Source organism: Pungitius pungitius, chromosome 14, assembly GCF_949316345.1.
Source record: "Pungitius pungitius chromosome 14, fPunPun2.1, whole genome shotgun sequence".
Classification (NCBI taxonomy): Eukaryota; Metazoa; Chordata; class Actinopteri; order Perciformes; family Gasterosteidae; genus Pungitius; species Pungitius pungitius.
Window position 1 is genome coordinate 7,236,679 of NC_084913.1, and position 19,532 is coordinate 7,256,210.

The 19,532-nt window shown below is 42.2% G+C and overlaps 4 protein-coding genes across 9 annotated transcripts; 2 read left to right on the forward strand and 2 right to left on the reverse strand.

Moving 5' to 3' along the window:
* Positions 1 to 19: 19 nt before the first annotated feature.
* On the reverse strand, positions 20 to 4,015 carry rpusd2 (RNA pseudouridine synthase domain containing 2). 2 transcript variants are annotated; one of them, XM_037485952.2, is made up of 4 exons: positions 3,609 to 4,015; positions 2,974 to 3,465; positions 2,529 to 2,825; positions 23 to 2,325 (listed from the first exon to the last, which is right to left on the reverse strand). In XM_037485952.2, the coding sequence occupies exons 2-4, from the start codon at positions 3,442 to 3,444 to the stop codon at positions 1,513 to 1,515; spliced, it is 1,581 nt and encodes a 526-aa protein (XP_037341849.2). In that variant the 5' UTR covers positions 3,445 to 3,465; positions 3,609 to 4,015; the 3' UTR covers positions 23 to 1,512. The 2 variants fall into 2 exon arrangements, with proteins under 2 accessions (XP_037341848.2, XP_037341849.2); XM_037485951.2 differs by having other exon boundaries at positions 20 to 2,325; positions 2,974 to 4,015.
* A 119-nt stretch (positions 4,016 to 4,134) lies between these two features.
* Positions 4,135 to 7,430, reverse strand: pcmtl (l-isoaspartyl protein carboxyl methyltransferase, like). Of its 4 annotated transcripts, none has more exons than XM_062557334.1 (9): positions 7,353 to 7,430; positions 6,890 to 7,077; positions 6,415 to 6,519; positions 6,278 to 6,309; positions 6,096 to 6,200; positions 5,902 to 6,022; positions 5,729 to 5,814; positions 4,930 to 5,099; positions 4,135 to 4,750 (listed from the first exon to the last, which is right to left on the reverse strand). In XM_062557334.1, the coding sequence occupies exons 2-9, from the start codon at positions 7,005 to 7,007 to the stop codon at positions 4,696 to 4,698; spliced, it is 792 nt and encodes a 263-aa protein (XP_062413318.1). In that variant the 5' UTR covers positions 7,008 to 7,077; positions 7,353 to 7,430; the 3' UTR covers positions 4,135 to 4,695. The 4 variants fall into 4 exon arrangements, with proteins under 4 accessions (XP_062413318.1, XP_062413321.1, XP_062413319.1 ...); XM_062557337.1 differs by having other exon boundaries at positions 4,135 to 4,786; XM_062557335.1 differs by having other exon boundaries at positions 6,890 to 7,058; positions 7,353 to 7,416.
* Positions 7,431 to 7,543: 113 nt separating this feature from the next.
* Positions 7,544 to 9,345, forward strand: ccdc32 (coiled-coil domain containing 32). 2 transcript variants are annotated; one of them, XM_037485958.2, is made up of 4 exons: positions 7,544 to 7,662; positions 7,966 to 8,243; positions 8,360 to 8,513; positions 8,685 to 9,345. In XM_037485958.2, exons 2-4 carry the CDS (start codon positions 7,997 to 7,999, stop codon positions 8,866 to 8,868), a joined length of 585 nt encoding a protein of 194 aa, XP_037341855.2. In that variant the 5' UTR covers positions 7,544 to 7,662; positions 7,966 to 7,996; the 3' UTR covers positions 8,869 to 9,345. The 2 variants fall into 2 exon arrangements, with proteins under 2 accessions (XP_037341855.2, XP_037341854.2); XM_037485957.2 differs by having other exon boundaries at positions 7,984 to 8,243.
* Positions 9,346 to 11,437: 2,092 nt separating this feature from the next.
* On the forward strand, positions 11,438 to 15,295 carry prlh2r (prolactin releasing hormone 2 receptor). Its single transcript, XM_037486800.2, has 3 exons — positions 11,438 to 11,605; positions 12,511 to 13,466; positions 14,260 to 15,295. The coding sequence occupies exons 2-3, from the start codon at positions 12,522 to 12,524 to the stop codon at positions 14,581 to 14,583; spliced, it is 1,269 nt and encodes a 422-aa protein (XP_037342697.2). The 5' UTR covers positions 11,438 to 11,605; positions 12,511 to 12,521; the 3' UTR covers positions 14,584 to 15,295.
* The last annotated feature ends 4,237 nt before the right edge of the window (positions 15,296 to 19,532 follow it).

Here is a 19,532-nt window from a genome sequence, read left to right on the forward strand (position 1 = left end):
AACTACAAAAGGAGCATTCCTTGTTACTTTTGAAGAAAAGATAAAGGAAAGATAAGCCACCCAAATGTAACGTGTGACAGCATGTTTGTCTAATGTTGCTGCCGCAGCAAAAGGTCTTATCAAAGCATGATTTGCAGAAAACCATATTTTCAAACAAATGACAGTGAGACAAAGCTTCCTTAGCATACAATATCTATATATAACCAAGAACTGTACCTGCAGAGTGTACTTTGTGCCTGGCAAAATCCAGTGCTGGAACTCAAGGAGCTGTATACATTCATGGACATAATAGTATTCCATAAATGTGGGATGAACAAGGGGAGAAAGAGCTCTAGAGGATCACTTAACTAAAGTCAGTTGGTTTTGCACTTGTTGCGATCGTGTGTACAGTATGTCCCGTGTGACCAGTGTCATTTGCAGTGTTGGCTTGTTTGCATTTAGTGTTTCATTGTCAAATTAAGAGTCGTAAGGGTTGGTTCAAGTGCCAAATACATTTAATGTTCACTCACTATACAGAGGCAAAAAGGGGTTTTTAATATAGATATTACACTATATGTGGTTTAATCTAAGATGTGTACGTCCCACTGCACAGCAGAGTCGTCACATCAGCTTTTCTTTTAATGCGCAAATGACATTTATTTATGACTTGAACAGCGTGTTTCAAATGTCTTTCATATGCTCAAACTACTGAAACTGTTATGTTCAAAGGGTGTGTCCTTTAAAAAAAAAAGGCACCAAAGCCTGGCCAAGACGAGACTTTTGTCTGATGTGCTTATTTCCAAGCTGTTTCTATGTAAGAAGTGTTTTCCTTTGACATCTTAACTGTATAATCACAGTTATACATCCAGCATTCATTTAAAATCATTTGGAAGAAATCAACCCGTCTCAGAGATGGATTAAATCTCTCGGGCTTTCAACTTACAGACAAAATGTAAGGTTGAGTGTGTAGGATTTGGTGGCACCTAGTGGTGAAGGTTGCAACAAACTAAAACTTCCCTTGTGTGCCGGGCTTGTAGGCACTACAGCAGGAAATGCCATATTCAACCACGAAGACAACCTACTTATGTATTTATAATCCACTCCTTCAAAAAGGTAACATTCATTTTTTTCAGGTGGCTAATTCTTGCCATTAGATCCCATTAAATGCTACACACTGGGGCTTTTAAAAAGGTGGAGTCAGTGACTCTAATCCACTTTGTTTAATTGAGCACTATAATGTTTCAAAGGAAATGTAGTTTTTGGTGTTCATTTCAACTATCAATCAGTCTTCAGAATTGCTGACTCCACCTTAAAAAAAGTGCCCACCAGTATAATTTACAGGTGTCAATGTTGTGTCACAGAGCTCAAATAAAAGTATTTTAAAACAAAAAGTAATTTATTTTACTTTTTTTTCCCACTTGTTTTGAGTACCGGGCAGTTTACAGGCTACATGGATGAAAACAATCTAAAGACAACCAAATCATTTTAAAGTGAGAATGAATACAGATACAGTTTCTATTCCTTTGCATCAGGTCAGCGCTCACCAGTCTCGACCCAGTCCTCTTCGGCCCAATCGGGTAACGGTGTGGAATATTCAAAATCAGGTCCCTTGTAGCGTAAGGCGTGGAGATACATGATGAGCTCTTTCTCTGTGGGATCTGGTCGGACCAGCTTACAGTCGCTGCACAGGTGGTCTCTAATCTCTGCAGGACTTTCCTCAGTTGGCTCGGTTTGATTTTCATTGGCGTTTGGTTGAGTTTTGAGTGAGGAAGTGCCGTTACCGTCTGGGTCCATGCAGCCCTGACCCACCTCCTCCACTGTCTTGCTGCCGCATGTCTGCACTCGTGTTTCAATTGGATGACGCTCTCCACTTCTGTTGGGCTCAGAAGGGCCATCCGACACGTGTATTTTCTCAGATGCTGTGTTTTTCCCCGCCCCGCGTTCGATCCCGTCATCCGGAATATCCAGCAGGTGTAGACTTTCCTGTGAGCGATGTTCCTCTACCAGGGCCTCCAGCAGCTCCTTGGTACTCTTTTCCGGCAATCCTCCCTTCCCTCTGTTTGGGCCCCAGGCCGAGGACCCGTAGATAGGATCATTGAGGATGGGGAAGCCCAGGTACTGGAGGTGGACCCTAATCTGGTGTGTGCGGCCAGTCAGTGGTAAACAGCGCACCACGCTGGTTTTTCCATTGAAGCTCATCTTCTGGAAGACGGTTCTGGACTCCTTTCCCTTTGGATCAACGCGGCACAGGCCAATTTTAAAGGAAACGACCAGGATGGGCAACTCGCAGGTCATCTCCCCTTCTGGAAAGTCGCCCTCTACTCTGCACACATACTCCTTTTCAAGCTGTTAGAAAGAACACATGTTTAAGGACATCTTTTTACCGCTATGGTATATCTGAACCGCTGATGCGTTACACAAAAGGCGAACACAACAGATAAATATTACCATTATTGTATAACCCCAGTAACATACTTATGTTCACATAAATGACATGTGCACATGATTTAAACATGTGAAAGCGTAAAGCCACCACGTCCCGTACGTACCTGTCTGTCTCTCACCAGCTTGTCTAGTTTCTGGGATGTCTCCAGCGTCCTGGCGAACAGCAGCACGCCCGAGGTGAGCCGGTCCAGTCTGTGGACTGTGTGCAGCTCAGAGACGCCTCGCTCTTTTCCCAAGATGAAAATCACCGTGTTGTGGCGGAAACGGCCGCATGGGTGGACGGGGATGGAGGCGGGCTTGTTGACCACGAGCACTTCACCGTCGTCCACCAGAACCTCCAGGGGCCTGCCGACCACGGGGGGCTCGTGGCGATGCACCGTGTTCTTCATGTGGTCGTTGTTCTGTGGACGGTCACAATGGTGGTTGTTAATTAAACGTTAACATGCTTGTGATGCAGCACGTTGCACTTGTATATAATAACTGGGCGTCTTGGAGGCTTTTCTGCATCGCCACCTGATAACACATGGAGTCATGCTTGGGGACACTGACCCGGAGCACCAATGACAGGTCTTCCACAGGCTTCTCGTTCAGCCGGATGCGACCCTCTTTGACAGCCATCTGGTAATACTCGATGGACTCAGTTCTGAACTCGCTCTCGAACACCTCCATGAGGCTCTTCCCGATCCACCGGCCTTTGCAGTACGTTTTGAAGTCAAAGTAGTACGGGTGCACTTTGCGTAGGCCGCCTTCAAAGTAGTAGGAGGTCTCGTCGAAATGCTCCTGGCTGAAGCTGACGCCCGGGTTCCGCTTCTGCGGAGGGGGGATGTACCTCTCGCCCGGACGGGGCTTCTTCCCTCCCGCTCCTCTCCGCCTCTTGCTATGGCCGCTTGTCTCCTCTTCGACCGCCCCGTCACTCTTTCTTTTGACACTTTCTGCAGCTTCTTTGGTAGTCGTCTTCTCATCGGGCACCGGGGTGTTGACCTCGGCCGGTGTCGTGCTGTCGCATTCTGCCTGCGCCATCGTCGAGCTGCTGGTTTTAAACTGCGGAGAATAGAAATGGCGATTGAAAGGACAATACGCCTTGCGAAACGAAACACAGCGACGCTCTATTTGATTGATTACATCTCTATTAACGATCGATAGCGCCGAAGAGGAGACAGAGAGTAAGTTACGTTTGCTCAAACCTTTGACAGACGCCCTCACGTGCATTGCTTAGTTTGGGGACCTTGTCGCTTATCGCGCACAGTGATGACGTAAACGTGTAGTCAAATCAGTCCAACCTGTAGTTCAACAAACCGTTAACCTCAGCCCCTTCTTCCTCTTTTTATTGGTCGTTGAGTAGAAACAGCTCATCAGAGGCATTATCGCCACCAACTGTTCATAGTATGTATTACATTAGGTTTTGGGGAGATATTAGCACAGTAATGATGAGAAGCAAGCCAGTTATTATAGCAGAAACCTTAAACCTCTTCTTAACCCACTTAAGAAGATTATGATTAGGTATGCTAATATTAGATCACGTTACTTGTATTATCTGACTACAGATCAAGATGGTATTTTACTCAGCGGAGGATAAATATGTTATAAAGATGTTGAAAAGATAATTTAGTCCAATGGTGTTAAAAATGTGGGTTTGCTGTTAAAATATTGTTTCCTATCCTAAAATATTAAACATTCTTTGTGTAGCTGTTCATGACCCAAACGAGGAAATTGCTGTAGAGAACAAAATAATGTATCCATTTATTAATAAACTTTACAAATTATTCATTATTTGTGTAGCTTCAAAAACAATTAAGTTACTTTTTTGGCACAATGTCTCACTGCTTAATAGTAACAATCTCAAGCAGGATATATCCTAAATACACACTATGTGAAGCTGTTAACTATTCTATATCTATTTTGTGGTTAGAACTTTTAACTGAATTTCCATTTAATTCCCCTGCAATATACTTGTTATATGTGTTATTGCATTCATAATCAAAGGGTTTCCATTTGATCATACAAACTTACAAATTTATCACTCATCTGAATATATTAGCTTTCAGAAGAACACATTCTGTAGCTTCTAAAGTTGATATTGCACTTTTCTCATGGCTGAACTTTCCCGGCTTACGCAAATATAATACTACACAATAACAACATCACTCTCTGACGCTGAGGATTCTGAGACTAGGGTCATCAGTGGTGGTCGCTCATTCGGTCACTGAAGACAATCTGGTCGGGCAAACGGAGAAGGGTCCTCGTTGTCGCAGGGTGACAACCCACAAGGGCTCAGTGAAACCAGGGGAAGCTACCGGGCGTGGAGATGCAGCACCAACGCCACCTTCTGCGGGGGCAACCACACTGCAGTCAGAGCTCACCTCTGGGAGAGAGAGGGAAGGATGGCAGTGATGTGATTAGTAACAAAAGCACAGGATAGAGCTGGATATGAGTCATGGCGCGTAAAACACAACGTGGTTTTCATGCATTGATCAGTTTTCGTATTATTTTGTTTTCTTGCAATACCCGGGCCACTGACGCCTCCTGTCGGTCAGGGGGACGTAAACCACTCCCATCAAAGCTTTCTTGACAAAGGTCCCGTCGCTCTGCCGGTCGTACTGTTCTAAAACCTGACTGCCTCCGTCGGGGCCCACTGGGAGAACCAACCTCCCACCGGACTTCAGCTGCTCCAACAGCTTTGACACACGGCAGAAATTGAAAAATGAATGTTAAACAAGCAAATCAAGGCTGTCCTTTTGTGTTTGAAGTTCTCTCCCATTGTACAGCAGATATTTTTTAAGAACACCCGACTGCTCAAGATTCACTTTTCACCATCACCACAGTAGATGTTACTCCAGTCTCATGTAGACAAATGAGGTGCAAATCATTCCTGGAAAACCTCACAATTTTTGGCGAAAGATTTCCTAAAGACATTTTAAACTAGATTGTCATGTGAACGTTTTTTGAAGCAGGATGAAGGGCTGTTTGATCACAAAATGTTTTGGTCCTGACGCTGAATAAAAATTCTTTAGATGATGCAATTTGCTAGTTAGTTTGAATTCTGCTGTCTAGTTTATTCACAGTTCTTTATTTTATCATGCAGTCCTTACTTACCTTATACTTTTTGACGTTTTTGAAGTGTGATTTGAAAGTCTTGATATCGCCCTGCATTATACTAGCTTGATAAAGATTAAAGATGTACTGCAACGTGTTTTAATCTTAACTTTCGGTGCAACTTTTTTGTGAATTTTGGATGATTCTAAATATATCCATGATGTCCCTTTTTTCTATTTTCATTAGAAGTGAAAGCCATATGCGTCCTTACAGCCTTAGGAACAGTAGCAGCGGCTGCACCAACATGAATGGCATCGTACGGCGCTCCTTCTGGGTGGCCAAGCCTTCCATCTCCCACTGTGGACAAATATGACCTTTAAAGTCTTTTGTGTCTGTGTAACGTCAAAAACTAAAAAATGCATGCCTTTATTATTTACAACTCACCCATCAGTTTGATGCGTCCAGAGGTGAGCAGTTCTGGGTTGTCAGCTTGCACATTTCTTATTGACATTTGAACTAATTCATCAATGTGCTCAATGCCAACCACTTTACCGCTAGGTCCTGTCTACAAACAAAAGAAAATGACAGCTGTCGCACTTCATATCAGCTAGTACTAGGAAACTTTAAACTGCACTCACCATTCTTGCAAAGCAGGCCGTGAGGTATCCACTTCCTGAACCCACATCCAGCGCCGATGCCCCTTCCGTTAGTTTGTCACTTAACAGCTCCAAAGCATGAGCATGCTGGAAACCACCAAATGGAAACGCTCAGCCCATCATGTACACCAGTGAGGCATAGTAGCTCTGTGTCTGTTTCTCACCATGTGTGGCGCACTGATGGTCGCTCTGTACCCTGTGATAAGAAAATATCGTAACACAACCAGGCAAACCTTTGTGCTCATGAAACCTATTTAGAGGCAGGTGTGTGTGCACCTGTAAAGAGAACTCAGATGAATACCTATGGACTGAGGAGAGTCTGCATACGGATAGTCTATCGTGTACAGCCCTCTGTCCGTAGCCAGCATGGCATCAAACACTCGCTCGCTGCGGATCACCCCGTGATCTGGAGGAGAAAGGCGGAGGCAGATGAACGGAACTGAACTAGAAACTTGTATAAGGGTTGAATCCTGTGTGTTTCCCTTTTATGTAATAAAAGATTTGTATAAAACAAATAGGAATAATAGCATTGTACTTGGTCAATATTTAAAGCTGGATGTATATACAATTTTTTGCTAATTATGTGGTATGTTGGTCATTGTAACATCATGAAAAAAGCACAAATGTATTTTGCTTGGATTAAAGGAGGCATTACTAATAAGTATCTCTATATCCCTGATGCTTAAATGATCCTCCATATTTAGTTACATAGTTACATCGAGGACACTGAGGCGAAGACCTTTACGGTCAAAGTTTCCCTGAGATCTGCCCTTTACCCCTCAGCCGGCTGACGAGCTCCGGATGCGTTTTCCCGCTGGATATCCACGCCATGGTGCGGGACAGCAGCACACCCATCGGGACTGCCACTGCCACCAGCCGCAACGCTGCGTGCATCTCCTACGCGGTGTCCTTCTGCAGTGACGTGGTGACCGTCGCGTGCGAAACCTCGACAACAAACAAATAGCTGTAAAAAAATAATAATAATAATAATAACTAAATAAAACCTCTTGGTAGTCTGTGAAAATCAAATGGTGAATCGTTATAAGCAGAATTCAATTTGACAGCAGGAATTAGCACACCGGGCTGATGCAGCCGTGTTTTATACTCGATATAAACACAAGAACATTCATTTATAAACCTGTAATATCGCTAAACAATTCGACCACTTTAGTGTCAGTTATTTACCAATAAACGCTCGCGAATAAAACAATTCAACAAAGATCGGCAGTACTTGTTTACCTTGATAGTTCCTCACCGTATCGATTCTTTCCAGCTGAAACTAACCTCCTCACCCCTTTCGCTGCAAAACACGGCATCTGGCCAATGGTAAACGAGCTTTTGCCGTGAATACACAGAAATCCAATCACATTATAGAAAACTCTTTGATGGGCGGTTACAACGTCCAATCATATGACACTAAATACGGAAGTGGACGTCCCCCATTCAAGACTGTAGATCATGGACACAGTTAGCTAGTGAGCCGATTCTTAATCTTCAAAAATCAAACTTTAGAAGAAATAACGGTTGTTTCATCAAGAGCTTCAGACAGGTAAGATATGTTTGTAAATCAATATGAGGAAAAACCGTTTAAAAGCACATCGAATTAAACAATATTCAATAAAATAGGCTGTAGACCTAAGTTTAGTTAGCTATGTTGATACATTTTGTTTAAATTAAAGCGCAGCTTTTGAATGTGGTTAACGGATAGTAGTTGGAAATCTGCGCAGTTTACCGTATTTATTTATTTTTAATTTCTATCTCAAATTCCACACGAATATGCCTGTTTTGTTACTGCTGCAAGACCCATAAACACAAGTGTGCCAAGGCCAATTCATGTCAACGTCAACGTTAGGCTTCTGCTCTGACCCAGCCAGTGAACCAGAATGATTGACGACTTCGAAAACAAGGAGGACGTCCGGTCCAGCGGGGAGCTGTGGACTGAAATCTGCTCCAGTCTGTCTCCGGTGAGTCTAGCAACCCCGGAGAACCACACGGAGTTCATTGACTCGTTCCAGCCAGCCGCACAAATCGGACTGCAGGTCAATGGACACTCAAATGGGACAAACGGCATTTCCTCCAGCGTCAAATGGCAACCCATGGAGGATTCTGAGGTCTACATAGCCGGTTTGGGTACAGGCATCCCTTCTCTCTCTTCTTGCACACAGACTATAATCTAGAAATGAGCTGTCTCTCCCTTTTTGTTTGGATGAAAAATCAAGTGTTGTCTTTTCTACATTTTGATGCAGAGAACCGCCTGAAGAAAATAAAGGGCCAGTCGAGTGATGTGACGTCCAGGGACATGTTGCGCTCCTTGTCTCAAGCTAAGAAAGAATGTTGGGACAGATTTCTGCATGACTCTCAGACCTCAGAGCTCTTCCAAGGCGGTGACATGGATGACAGGTAGGATGGTGTGGTGGATTACTCTTTGATATTGTTATACACACCGAGACTAAGTAAATGGTAATCCTGCCACGAGAGCACTTCTATTGTTGCAACAATAACTCCGGTTTCCCAGAGCTTCAAAAAGTCCTCTTCTCATCTTCATACTTTCTGTGTACTTCCCTTTCCTAGCGCTCTTGAACACTTCAAGAGATGGTTAATTCCTGAGAAGGTGGCCATCAGCGCAGAAGAGCTGGAGTATCTCCTGAGACCGTCTAAGGATAACGAACAGGCTGAGCCAGACCAAACACAGATCCAAGAGGACACTACGGCAGAGAGAGCCGACAAAGATGGCACTCACACTCCAGAGAAATGAGTGTTAAAATATGGTAACACTGAAAAAAAGAACTAACTTTGCGTGAATGTGTTATGTCATAGCACTATTTTGGACAAAGCTTTTGTTAACAGTGGTTCAAGAAGCAATCGCAGCTGGTCATCATCATCTGTATCCCCAGCAACTGAGTGTTAAGTACCTTTTCAGTCCTTGTTATTCATCCCCTGAAGGATTATTATCTAGTCTGTGCTCTGATTTCCATTATATATGTTACACAAATGGCTCTGCATGATTATATATGCAAAGGTTATTGAAGGACCACATTAGGTACCGTGTTGTAATTGAGACTCTTGGAACATCTTGCAAACGTTATACAATTGTGACATATAGAACTGACTGTGACTTTGCTATATTCCAGAAAATATTGTACCATATCGTGTAACATCTTTATTTTTTTCCATAATGTTTTTACCAATGAAGTTTTACCCACGTTTAAATAAAAACCTCACAACAATTGAATCGATTCGGTTCATTCATCTGCGCATAAGCTCCAGTGAGAGGGAAGACAGCGTAAAGTCTAGCAGGTTTCCCTCCTCCGGTCTGCCTATCTCACTGCAATATTTCTAAATGGCAGCAAAGATTATTTATGTTCTTTCCTTGGTAAGGAGGAGTCAATCAGCAAATGTGAAAAAGATCTTGTGAATTGAAAACTGTTATTCTCAGTAAAATCATTTCAACCAGGAAAAATTGATTGGCTGGATGCGGGCGTCAGGTGACTGGGACGGGTAAAACAGCTGCAGTGCATCTGGTGGACTAGTGGAAAGTGGCAAAGACGGAATCTGGGGAAGTGTAAAGGCGACTGAACCGAGGTAGAATGCAACAACGTTCACACCTTGAGGTACGGTACCACTCAAAAGCTTGGACATTCAGTTCAATGAGAAAGTCCACCTCCTTATGTGTCAAAGATAGCTGCCAGACCCATTTTCCCAGAGGACAAATCATCTGTGTCAAAACGCTGTTCGTGGCAAGCACGGCTCAGACCAGACACAGGCACTTAATGAGAGGAAACCCAACCACATGGGGCTTTGACTCAGTTTTGTCCCTGCTGAGGCCTGGATATCATGCATTTTTTGGCAACTTCTGCACAAGCCCAAACACTATTCAAACACATTTTTTGCCATTAACACTGGGCCTTGTCGAACTTATAAAAACATCAGGAAGGACTGCTTTCACTTAGCATACGAGGACGAGCATGTGCACGTGTAAAAAGGTGGACGTTTCTGGGGTTGCTGGAGTGCATGTACTGTATCACGGTAGAGAGGGAAGGGTAACCAGCCAGGCTGGTAGGCATGGCAACAAAAAGGTACTTTAAAAATTAAGAGATCCAAAGTAACAGAAATAGGAAAAAAGGGCTGAACTGAGACATGAAGGGTTTTTGCAATAAAATGACTTAATAAAAATTAAATGACTTCATGCATCCTCCTCCAAAACAGGTAATGTCGCCGTGATACCGAGAACTATTTGGGTCAATTAAAAAACAACTTCACTGCTGGATGATGGCTGCACCTGTAAGTCTACGCTTATTAGTAAGTACGAGCAAATTCTGTGCTGCACAACAGGGTAAACGTACACTTCACGTAAAGTTGATTAGAATAGTCACATGCAATTTAACTTCTAATAACAATTGAATGATATGGTAAATTATGTAATACACTGCACATTTGCTTTATACATCATTTTCTCACAATATGCCCTCTCTTCCTTACAAGTCCCAGGGCCATGTTAATGGATTCCGGCCCGGTTTACCATATAGACTCACTTGATGACTCATTCAGCCACACGGGTTCCTTTTTAGTTACTTTGGCCGTAGACTCACAATTTCTAAATTAGTTTTAGTTTGATAAATATGTAAGATGTGTACTGCCGGAGGAAGATCGTGGTTTGTCTTATAATTGTTCAATTTCAATTCTGCTCCCTAATGTTGGTTTCTGGGGATGTTTGCCTACAAAGTGAAACACCTCGCAGCTGAATTTTTAACATCATAAAGTGGATTCAGAGATGAGATGATGAATTAGTAATAACTCGTGTCAGTTCTTCCACTCTATTGTGATTTATACAGGGCAAATTTGGGATAAAATCTATTAGAAATAACATCCTAATATTAGTGAGACTTGAATTATGTCTCCTGCGTGAACATATTTTACATATTTTAGAATTCACTCACATGTAGAGTATAAAATGAATTTCAAAATGCTATTTGTTTTTAAGATTTGATCGTCCCGGTCTGTCCGACCTGCTGCAGCCATAAATCTTGTCATACATCCAAACATGCATCATGTCCCTCTATGCACAACTTATTTCTTATTTTAAAATGTGCTATACAAATACATTTGATTGATTGATTGATGTAAAGCCGAAAGCACGATTCTTCCCAATGGGAAGATCATAGGGATTCTAATGATTGAAAGGCCATCGGCTAGGGTAAGGTCATAATCAATTCACCATTCATTAGAAGATATTTGACAAGAGGAATGTAAGAGGTTGTAATGGTTGTTCATTGAAGGCAATGACGGCCGGCTATGAGACTGGAGGTGACTCATTCACAGGAACACTCAGTGCTGGAGGAGAGAGAGAAAGAAAGAGCTCACCTCTCTATTCCAAAGAGAGTGGGCTGCAGTGATGAGGTGAGCCGGCACAATGAGACATCCATCGGACAGAAGACACAAATTCATTCTGGATCGTCCAAGTCATTAAAAAATGTGACTGACATCTCTCAGAGGTAACTTTTTCTTTTAATTCCTACATTTTGAAAATGCATGTAGTCTGATAACCTTTCAGTATTTCTAGGAGAAGAAACGGTTAATTGATAAGATTGAAAACTGACGTTCAAATGAATGTATCATTCATGATGATATAGATCAATGAGGCATGGAGCAGATTTAGCATGAAGAGTACGACGGGTATTGCTAAAAATACTAAGCAGAGAGAACAGTAACATTATGACAAATGGTCAGCCTAAAGTCCTCACAGCGATTCAAAACAGTTTTCTAAGTGTCTGTGAAAAAAATAAAATAAATCAACATTCACTCAAGACATCTGGTTGCATGGTGGCAGATTAGAATCAGTATTGCTCAGTAATAAGTGGGCTGATGTCAGCGTAGAAAACTGGAACATGAGATTCAGGAGATGTTTAGGATGACAATTCAGTCTGACGCGGGGTCTCTATGCTGTAGATGGAGCTAAGAGATACAGCACAGCCATGGTTTGCACAGATTACTGGTAATGAAAATGTCTTCCAGTGTGAGATGGAAAATATTTGAAAAGGCAGAGGGAAATTGAAATGTGAAAAGGGAAAGTAAGAAATGACGTACAGAAGAGGTGGATGAAAGTAAACAAATGCATTGGAGTTCGGGGAATCGGCAAGCCCTGCAGCTTTTAATAATAATGATGATGAATATGTTTATTATACTTGTTTTCATCCTGTTTTTATATGTCTCTTGTTTGCACTTTACCCTAAACTGCTGTAAACCTTGTGCATTTCCCCGCTGGGCGACTAATACAAGATTATTTTATAATCTTATTTAATTTGGAGTTTAATACATTTTCTTTTAAAGAAACTAAGACATAAAATTGGGTATACTATAATTTGCAACATATTATAAAATAGTTTGTTATTCAATGTAGATCCGGCAGCTATGGACTGGGAGAAGTCATTGAACCGATCCAGGGTGAACTCCTCTACTGCAGCCTCTTCGTCATCTCCAACCACATCTGACTTTTCTTCCTCCTTCTCCTCCTCCTCCTCCTCCTCCTCCTCAACCTCCTCCTCCTTATCCTGCTGCAACTCCTCTCACCTCCTCTTCTCCACCTCCCCGGTCCCTTCCTTTTCTGGCCTGGACCTCCTGTTTCACCTGAAGCCCGTCTTCATCCCCCTCTACTCTGTGGTGGCGCTGGTCGCCTGCTCCGGAAACCTCCTCCTCCTCTTCCTCATCTGGCACAACAAGAAAAGACACAACACCACAAACTTCCTCGTCGGCAACCTGGCACTGGTGGACCTGGTCATGAGCGTCTTCTGCGTCCCTTTGACTGCGTCCTACGCCTTTGACCGGCGCGGATGGGTGTTTGGCGCCCACTTGTGCCATTTCGTCACCGTGATGCAGTCCGCGGCCGTGTACGCGGCGTGCCTCTCCCTCACGGCCATCGCGGTGGACCGCTACGTGGTCGTGGCCTATCCCATCCGCAAAAGGGCAGGGGGCCAGTATTGCTGGGGCCTGGTGGTCGCCATATGGCTGTGCTCGCTGGCTTTATCCGCACCCACGGCGCTGCACACCGTGCACCTGGACCTGCGGGTCGCGGGGCTGCAGATGGCCGTTTGCGAGGAGTTCTGGGACGGCCAGGAGCGAGGGCGGCTGATCTACTCCTGCTTCATACTCCTCTTCTCCTACTTTGTCCCGCTGGCCGCTGTCTCCGTTTCCTACTGTGCCATATCCCACCAGCTGAGGCGGAGGACCACGTCGGGATTGACGGCGTGTCAGGAGTTGAGATCTGAAGGGCCTGCATGGAGCAGACGGAGGAGGAAGACCTTCTATCTGCTGTTGGCGTCCGTCCTGTGTTTTGCCTTCTCGTGGCTTCCCTTGCAGGTACAGATGAGTGGGAGAGAGAGAGAGAGACTCAGAGGAATTGATGGATACATCAAAACATGAGTAAACTAGAAAAGGTGAACAGAGTAGAGTTGAGATTTATTTAAAAATATGCTTGAAAGGCTTTCTAAAAACAGACATTCGTCAAGCAGCCTTCAGGGAAACGGGATCAGCTGAAAGTTATCGTCCAGACATTTAAAACCCTGAGACTACACAACATCATGCAGATTGACGCAGCATGAGATTAGTCAACAGGTATTTATCACTTACAGACACTGGAACAAACAAAAAATGTCCCACTCGCAACCTTTTAGTGAGATAATAAAGTTCTCAAGGGTTACTTAATTGCTAGCTCATTCCATTGAAACTAAATCTGTCCATGACCTTAAAAGCCTTGTTTAAGCCCTTGATTGATTTTTATAAAAACCTACAAATGTGGCGATTGTGTGTCTAGCTACTTTTGTGGAGTTGCACACGTCTTGAAGTCCAAGAGAGACTCCATGGTAAGCTCCTCTCCACCCGCCACTTTGATTTTTAGTCAGATTGTTGAGATCCAAAATGTGTAAAAAAAAATGTAAAAAGCAAATAATCACTTTCAATAATTGAAAGTGCTGAATTGCCTTTTAACACTGAAACTGACGCACGCGTAGCTTGCAAAAAGCAAACAAAGTAAGTAATCAGTGGGAACCTTGGAACTGAAAATGTTCAAATTAGCTAATAACAGAACAAATTTCTAAATAATTGATTGAATCGACTTCCATATATGAGCACTAAACATTGTTTGACTTCACAGGTGGTGAATCTGATCCATGACCTGGACACAGATTTCTCCATCCTAGGGAAGGATTACATCAACATCATCCAGGTGTCCACTCACCTGCTCGCCATGAGCTCCGCCTGCTACAACCCTTTCATTTACGCCTCGTTTCACCAAAAAATCCTCACCTACCTGTGCGGCCCCTTAATTCTGCGCAAAGGAAGAACAGGAAAGGACGAGGGCCGCCGGTCCAACACCCTGACGATGGCGCTGCACAGGGTGCAGCGCCATCGCGCCTCCAACGTGGCAGCGGATTCAACGCCCGCGAATGGCGCCATTCCTCGAGACATTTACGCATAAAAGCTGCTTTGCTTGAAAAAAGCTGTTCTTTTTCCCCCCGGGAAGGACACTTATCAAGGCAAGTCTTCTTCACTTCATATAAAACCTGAATCTCTCCTCTAATCAGTGCTCGTGTAAACGCTAGACGCAACCCTTGTTTTAATTATACACCGATTTCTAGATATTTGTATCCGCATGCTTTTAATTCCGTTCATATCATTGGTTTGAATCGTTTCGCATGTTTTGATTATCTGTGGATTTGTTGAGGTGTTGCGGCAGATGGGGTTTTGTTCGTCGCCTGCCTTATTTTTACAAGAGACTGCTGGTGCGTGTTGTAATTGTCTGCAGCTGCGCCAGTCGCCTTTAGGAAGCCCGGTGGGGTCGATGGGCGGGAGGCCTTCAGCAGATGGAGCAGCACGGAGGTGGATTGGATGATTTTATTAGTTTTGTGAACAGTTGTTTTAAGAGTTTCATGAATTTGTCCGGCATTTAGCTTATAAATTCTTTAGCGCCTCGTCCTCTTGGCAGTAATTCGTCTCGCACGTGCCGGCTCAATTTGGTGTCCTTTTTCCTTGTTTGTCTTTTTAAGTAGAGGTGCAGCTTTTTTAGCGGTTTTACGGCTGTGTGAGATCTCTGGGAATACTTTTAGATTCAGTCAGTTTAGACCGTGTTTTATATTGAGGTTATTAACTCTAGTTTAATAAATGATCTTGCTTTAAAATCATAGGTTTTGTCTGATACGATGGGACGCACACACTACCTCACTGTTGAACCCTTCAGTTACATTCACACCGGAGGCCAAATCAGATTAAAAAATTATAAACACTTTGATTAATAGGATATGTGTGTAATGATTGTGTTAAAAGTATGTATATTTAGTAGAAACACATTACACTGTGATTCAAAATATATACTTATGCAGTGTTTTTTTTCCCTTGTCTTTGCAATAATACAGCAACAATACATATTTGTTATGTAATTGTTGTAGTTATTCACATTCTTGAGAGTGTAATTGATGCTTTGTTTATTCACAGCATGTTTTTTTAATCAAAATGTTTTAAGCGATTCCTGTCAACTTTATTTAGTGTATTTAGACATGTATTTGGTGTGTGACATCTTCTCTCAATACTTTTGGCTTTCATTTAATAAACAGGTTGAATTAAATCATTGTTCCCTCCATCGTCTGATAGCAGAAACATGACGTTTGTGTATGTTGTTGGCATTTCTGTATGCAGTATTCACAATCTGTAGCGTGACTAAATAAAGATATACTCGTTTCATAAAATGGGGAAATTGAATTGAAAATGTTGACTGTGCTTGCTGTCTACAACGGTTCAACATACGTTACATAAAAGGATATCAGTGTCTTGTTTCTTTCTCTGAACAAAAGCAACAAAGCATTTCAAACAACACTTGTATCACAAATATTACGGATTGTTGCTTTGAGCACCAAGAAGCGGCGGCTCTGCTAGACGGGTCACTTTTACTTGTGTTGAGCTCCCACCCCATAAAAGAGTTTTGGGGAATGCATTGCTGCTACAGGGCATAAACAATGGAGAATTGGTCTTCACACCTAGGTGTGATTTCTCTCTCTTTGCGAAACAGCCCTGAGATCTGATTGGTCGAGCCAGAGACACCGCAGAGGTCCCTTTGCTGTGGACTGAGAGTTGATAACCAGCAGCCCCTTTAAAAATCCTTCTTTTCGAATCGACTTGCGTCAATGTAAAAATAGAGAGAAATAGAGAAAAAATAAAGCTTCTTCTACCCCCTTGTATACATCTGGCATGTTGGAGAGCACAAGCGACTGTTGAGTCACCAGGAAAACCGTCAGTCCTCAAGATCCCCAATCGATGAACGAGCGGATACAGAGTTAAACGAGCCTATCACAGCAAACCCTATCAATGCACAGGAAGGCTGACTTCTAGTTGTTGATTCAGGTACCGTGACTCATTTTTTTGCTCTGATGTGCATTGCCAGCGTTCAAGACAAGCGAGTTTACAGAAAATCGATCAATTCAATGTGACGCAGGTCGACTCCAATCAAGGTGTTGAAACAGCGATGAAAAGGTGATCAAGAGAAATGTTTACCATTTAAATGAATATTCAATTCAATATATTTCTCTTTTAAATTAATATTCCATTGTTGTTGTTCATATTTTTTAACGATTTGAATAAGGTTGATGGTCCTGATTGTGTCGTGAACATCCTTAAAGACAATGCAAAGTACAAACAGGCCTAACTATGTTCTGTTATGGAAATGTCAGGGATCTTGATGGAGTGAAGCACCACTGGTTGTGTGAAGTGGGTGTAAATTCAGGAGAGATGATGGTGCTTTGGATCGTTGGTCTGAACTCTATGCATGTGTAATGTTCAAAAGAACTGAGCTATGAAACAACACGAGCAGCAAAACAATTACACTAAATAGACATGATGCTGTTGTGATGTCTTGTCTTGCGGTCTGATGAATACGAATCTTTTCTAATGCTAAAGTGGCTGTGCATGTGCACTGTTGCTTTATAAGCCGTACGCAGGAAAGCTTCAAAAGAAAGGAGAGGTTACAAAAAAATGGTTTGAATCAGCCCTTGCAGATGTGAGATTGAAACCCCTCAGGACCTCGACAGCGATACGCACACCCTCTCGTCCCGACTCGCGTCAATAACTAAATATTCTGTTTGGGAGGCCTTGTTTCTACTTGTAAATTTCAAATATATCGTTCTTTAAAACAAAGTAGTTGTATGAGATGCACCCGCAGCTCTTTCAGATGCTCCAAATAGGTTAATATCAATTAACATTGTTTTCAGAAAATGTTCAAGTTTGTATAACTCTATTGGTGAACTAAACCATTTATCGATTAATTGTAGCTATTTCAACAGGTTGTCAATAACGTTCAATTATTTAAAAAAGCTAATTTACTTGTGGTTACTAAGTCAGTCTACCTACTTATACACCTTGCTAACTCGTTTACTTCAACATTAAATCCAATGAATTAAAGAGGAAAGTCCACCCTTCCACCCTGTATTGACTGCTTTAGTTCAAAATGTTGCAGTTGCGAAGAGGCAAAATTTGGACAAATCTGTCACAGTCCAAAGACTTGCTTCTCACTAAGAGATCGGCAGGGGGTCTATGTTTCAGTTCCAATTGCATACAAATGAAGAGAGAAAGACGTTTCAATGCAGTTTGAATGTGACAAATTAATTCAGCAATTATGCTATCAAGAAAAAAATGATTAGCTGTTGTTGGGTGATTATGAACATAACTTGCCCAGGGAAACGTACATTAAACATTCTCGCTGTCGTTAAAGGAAAAACAGGACCAGGAGGTTTAGAAGAGGTGGCAGCGATGTCATAAACACACATTCACCGCACAACTCATTGAGAAAGCACACACAAAACACATTACTGCTTCATGAGTGAATTGGCGCAGCTGGCACTTCTTTCTGACTCTTTCCCCCACACACACACACGCTTGCTGTCACAGATGCAAATGATTTACCTGCATATCTGAAAACCTCATAACCTGATTGAGTAGTGCTAGAAGCTTCATACATATTCATCAGAGGCTGATTATTGAATTGAAATGATGTCTCCTCGGGTCTGCATCCAAGATGCTCACACTCTTTGTTTTTCCTGTCACGATCCACGGGGATGTAATAATAAAAATGGGATCCTTATCATTTCAGTGGGAAGGAGATCAATTAATTAGAAAAGTTGAAACAAATGGGAAAGTCTTGAGTTAATCAAAAGATAACTGTGATTTTGAATGAAATCAAATATTATTTTTAATATATTCCATGTGGGTTTTTTTACTTTACATTCAAATTAAATTTGATTTAAAGATGTAGTTTTCTCGTGGCACAGAGGTTTAAATCTCCTTTCGTTGCTGGAATTGTAAAACCTTAACAGGTGGCTGACCGGAGGAGAGTTGAGAGCCAGATGTTGTGAGAATAGATTCAGTGAAGTAAGAGTTTAACAAGCACATTTGATTTGTAATGTCGATCATTAATACCTCAAATATGTATCGACAGTCCTGCATGGACCTGTGTGCAACATAGCATATGCAATGTTTGACACAAAAAGGAATACTAATGTTTTGATTATTCCATTTAAATGTAATTTTTTGATCTTTGTTATCAATGCATTTGATTAAACCAATTACATGTAAAAATATTGGCTGATTGAGCCCCCATGTGGGAAACAACTATTACTACAACTGTCCAATAAAAACTAGCTTCATGCCATAAAAACGCCCCCAAACATTAGTTCAAACTCATATATTATTTATTACAATTAAATATTTTCTTATATTACAGAGGTCCATTTGAAACCATACAAATAATCTGTGCTGTGGTTAATATTTCCAAGATATTTCCAAAAACGCCATGCGAATAATATGAACATAAATTCACATCAGAAGAACCAAAGTATAGCCTTTTTTGTACACCTGGGAATGAAATTAAAATTCACGTTTCGATACCTTACCCTCGTTCTCTTTTTGGTGCAAAAACCTCAAGATCAAAATCAATAATTCAAGATCAGACCAGATCTGGCAACAATGAAAGGCATTTGGAAGGTGGGTAAAAACAGCTCGTCCTTCTCATTGTGGAAAACTTTGGGAGTAAATGCGGGTTAATGGGAACAGGCACAGAGGACCAATTAAGACATAAGTATCACACATCTTGATTAGACATAATTAGTTTGCAGAGTGATTCCTAAGGCCATAACATGTACTGCGTGTGATTTCTAACGCCTATGCAGAACCTTCCGGGGGATTCGAAATGGAAGATCCACATCAAATCCAAATAAACCCAATCCTGCTTTGTTTGAGTGAACTGTTTGGGCTTCAAAACCTGTAAATCCACCATCCGTCAATTGTTCAATTAAATGGTCCAGTCAGTGGGAAACGTTTGCTTTAGCTTCGATACAGACGGATGACCTTTGGCCTGATCAAAATGGCAGTGTCTTCACTTTCCAG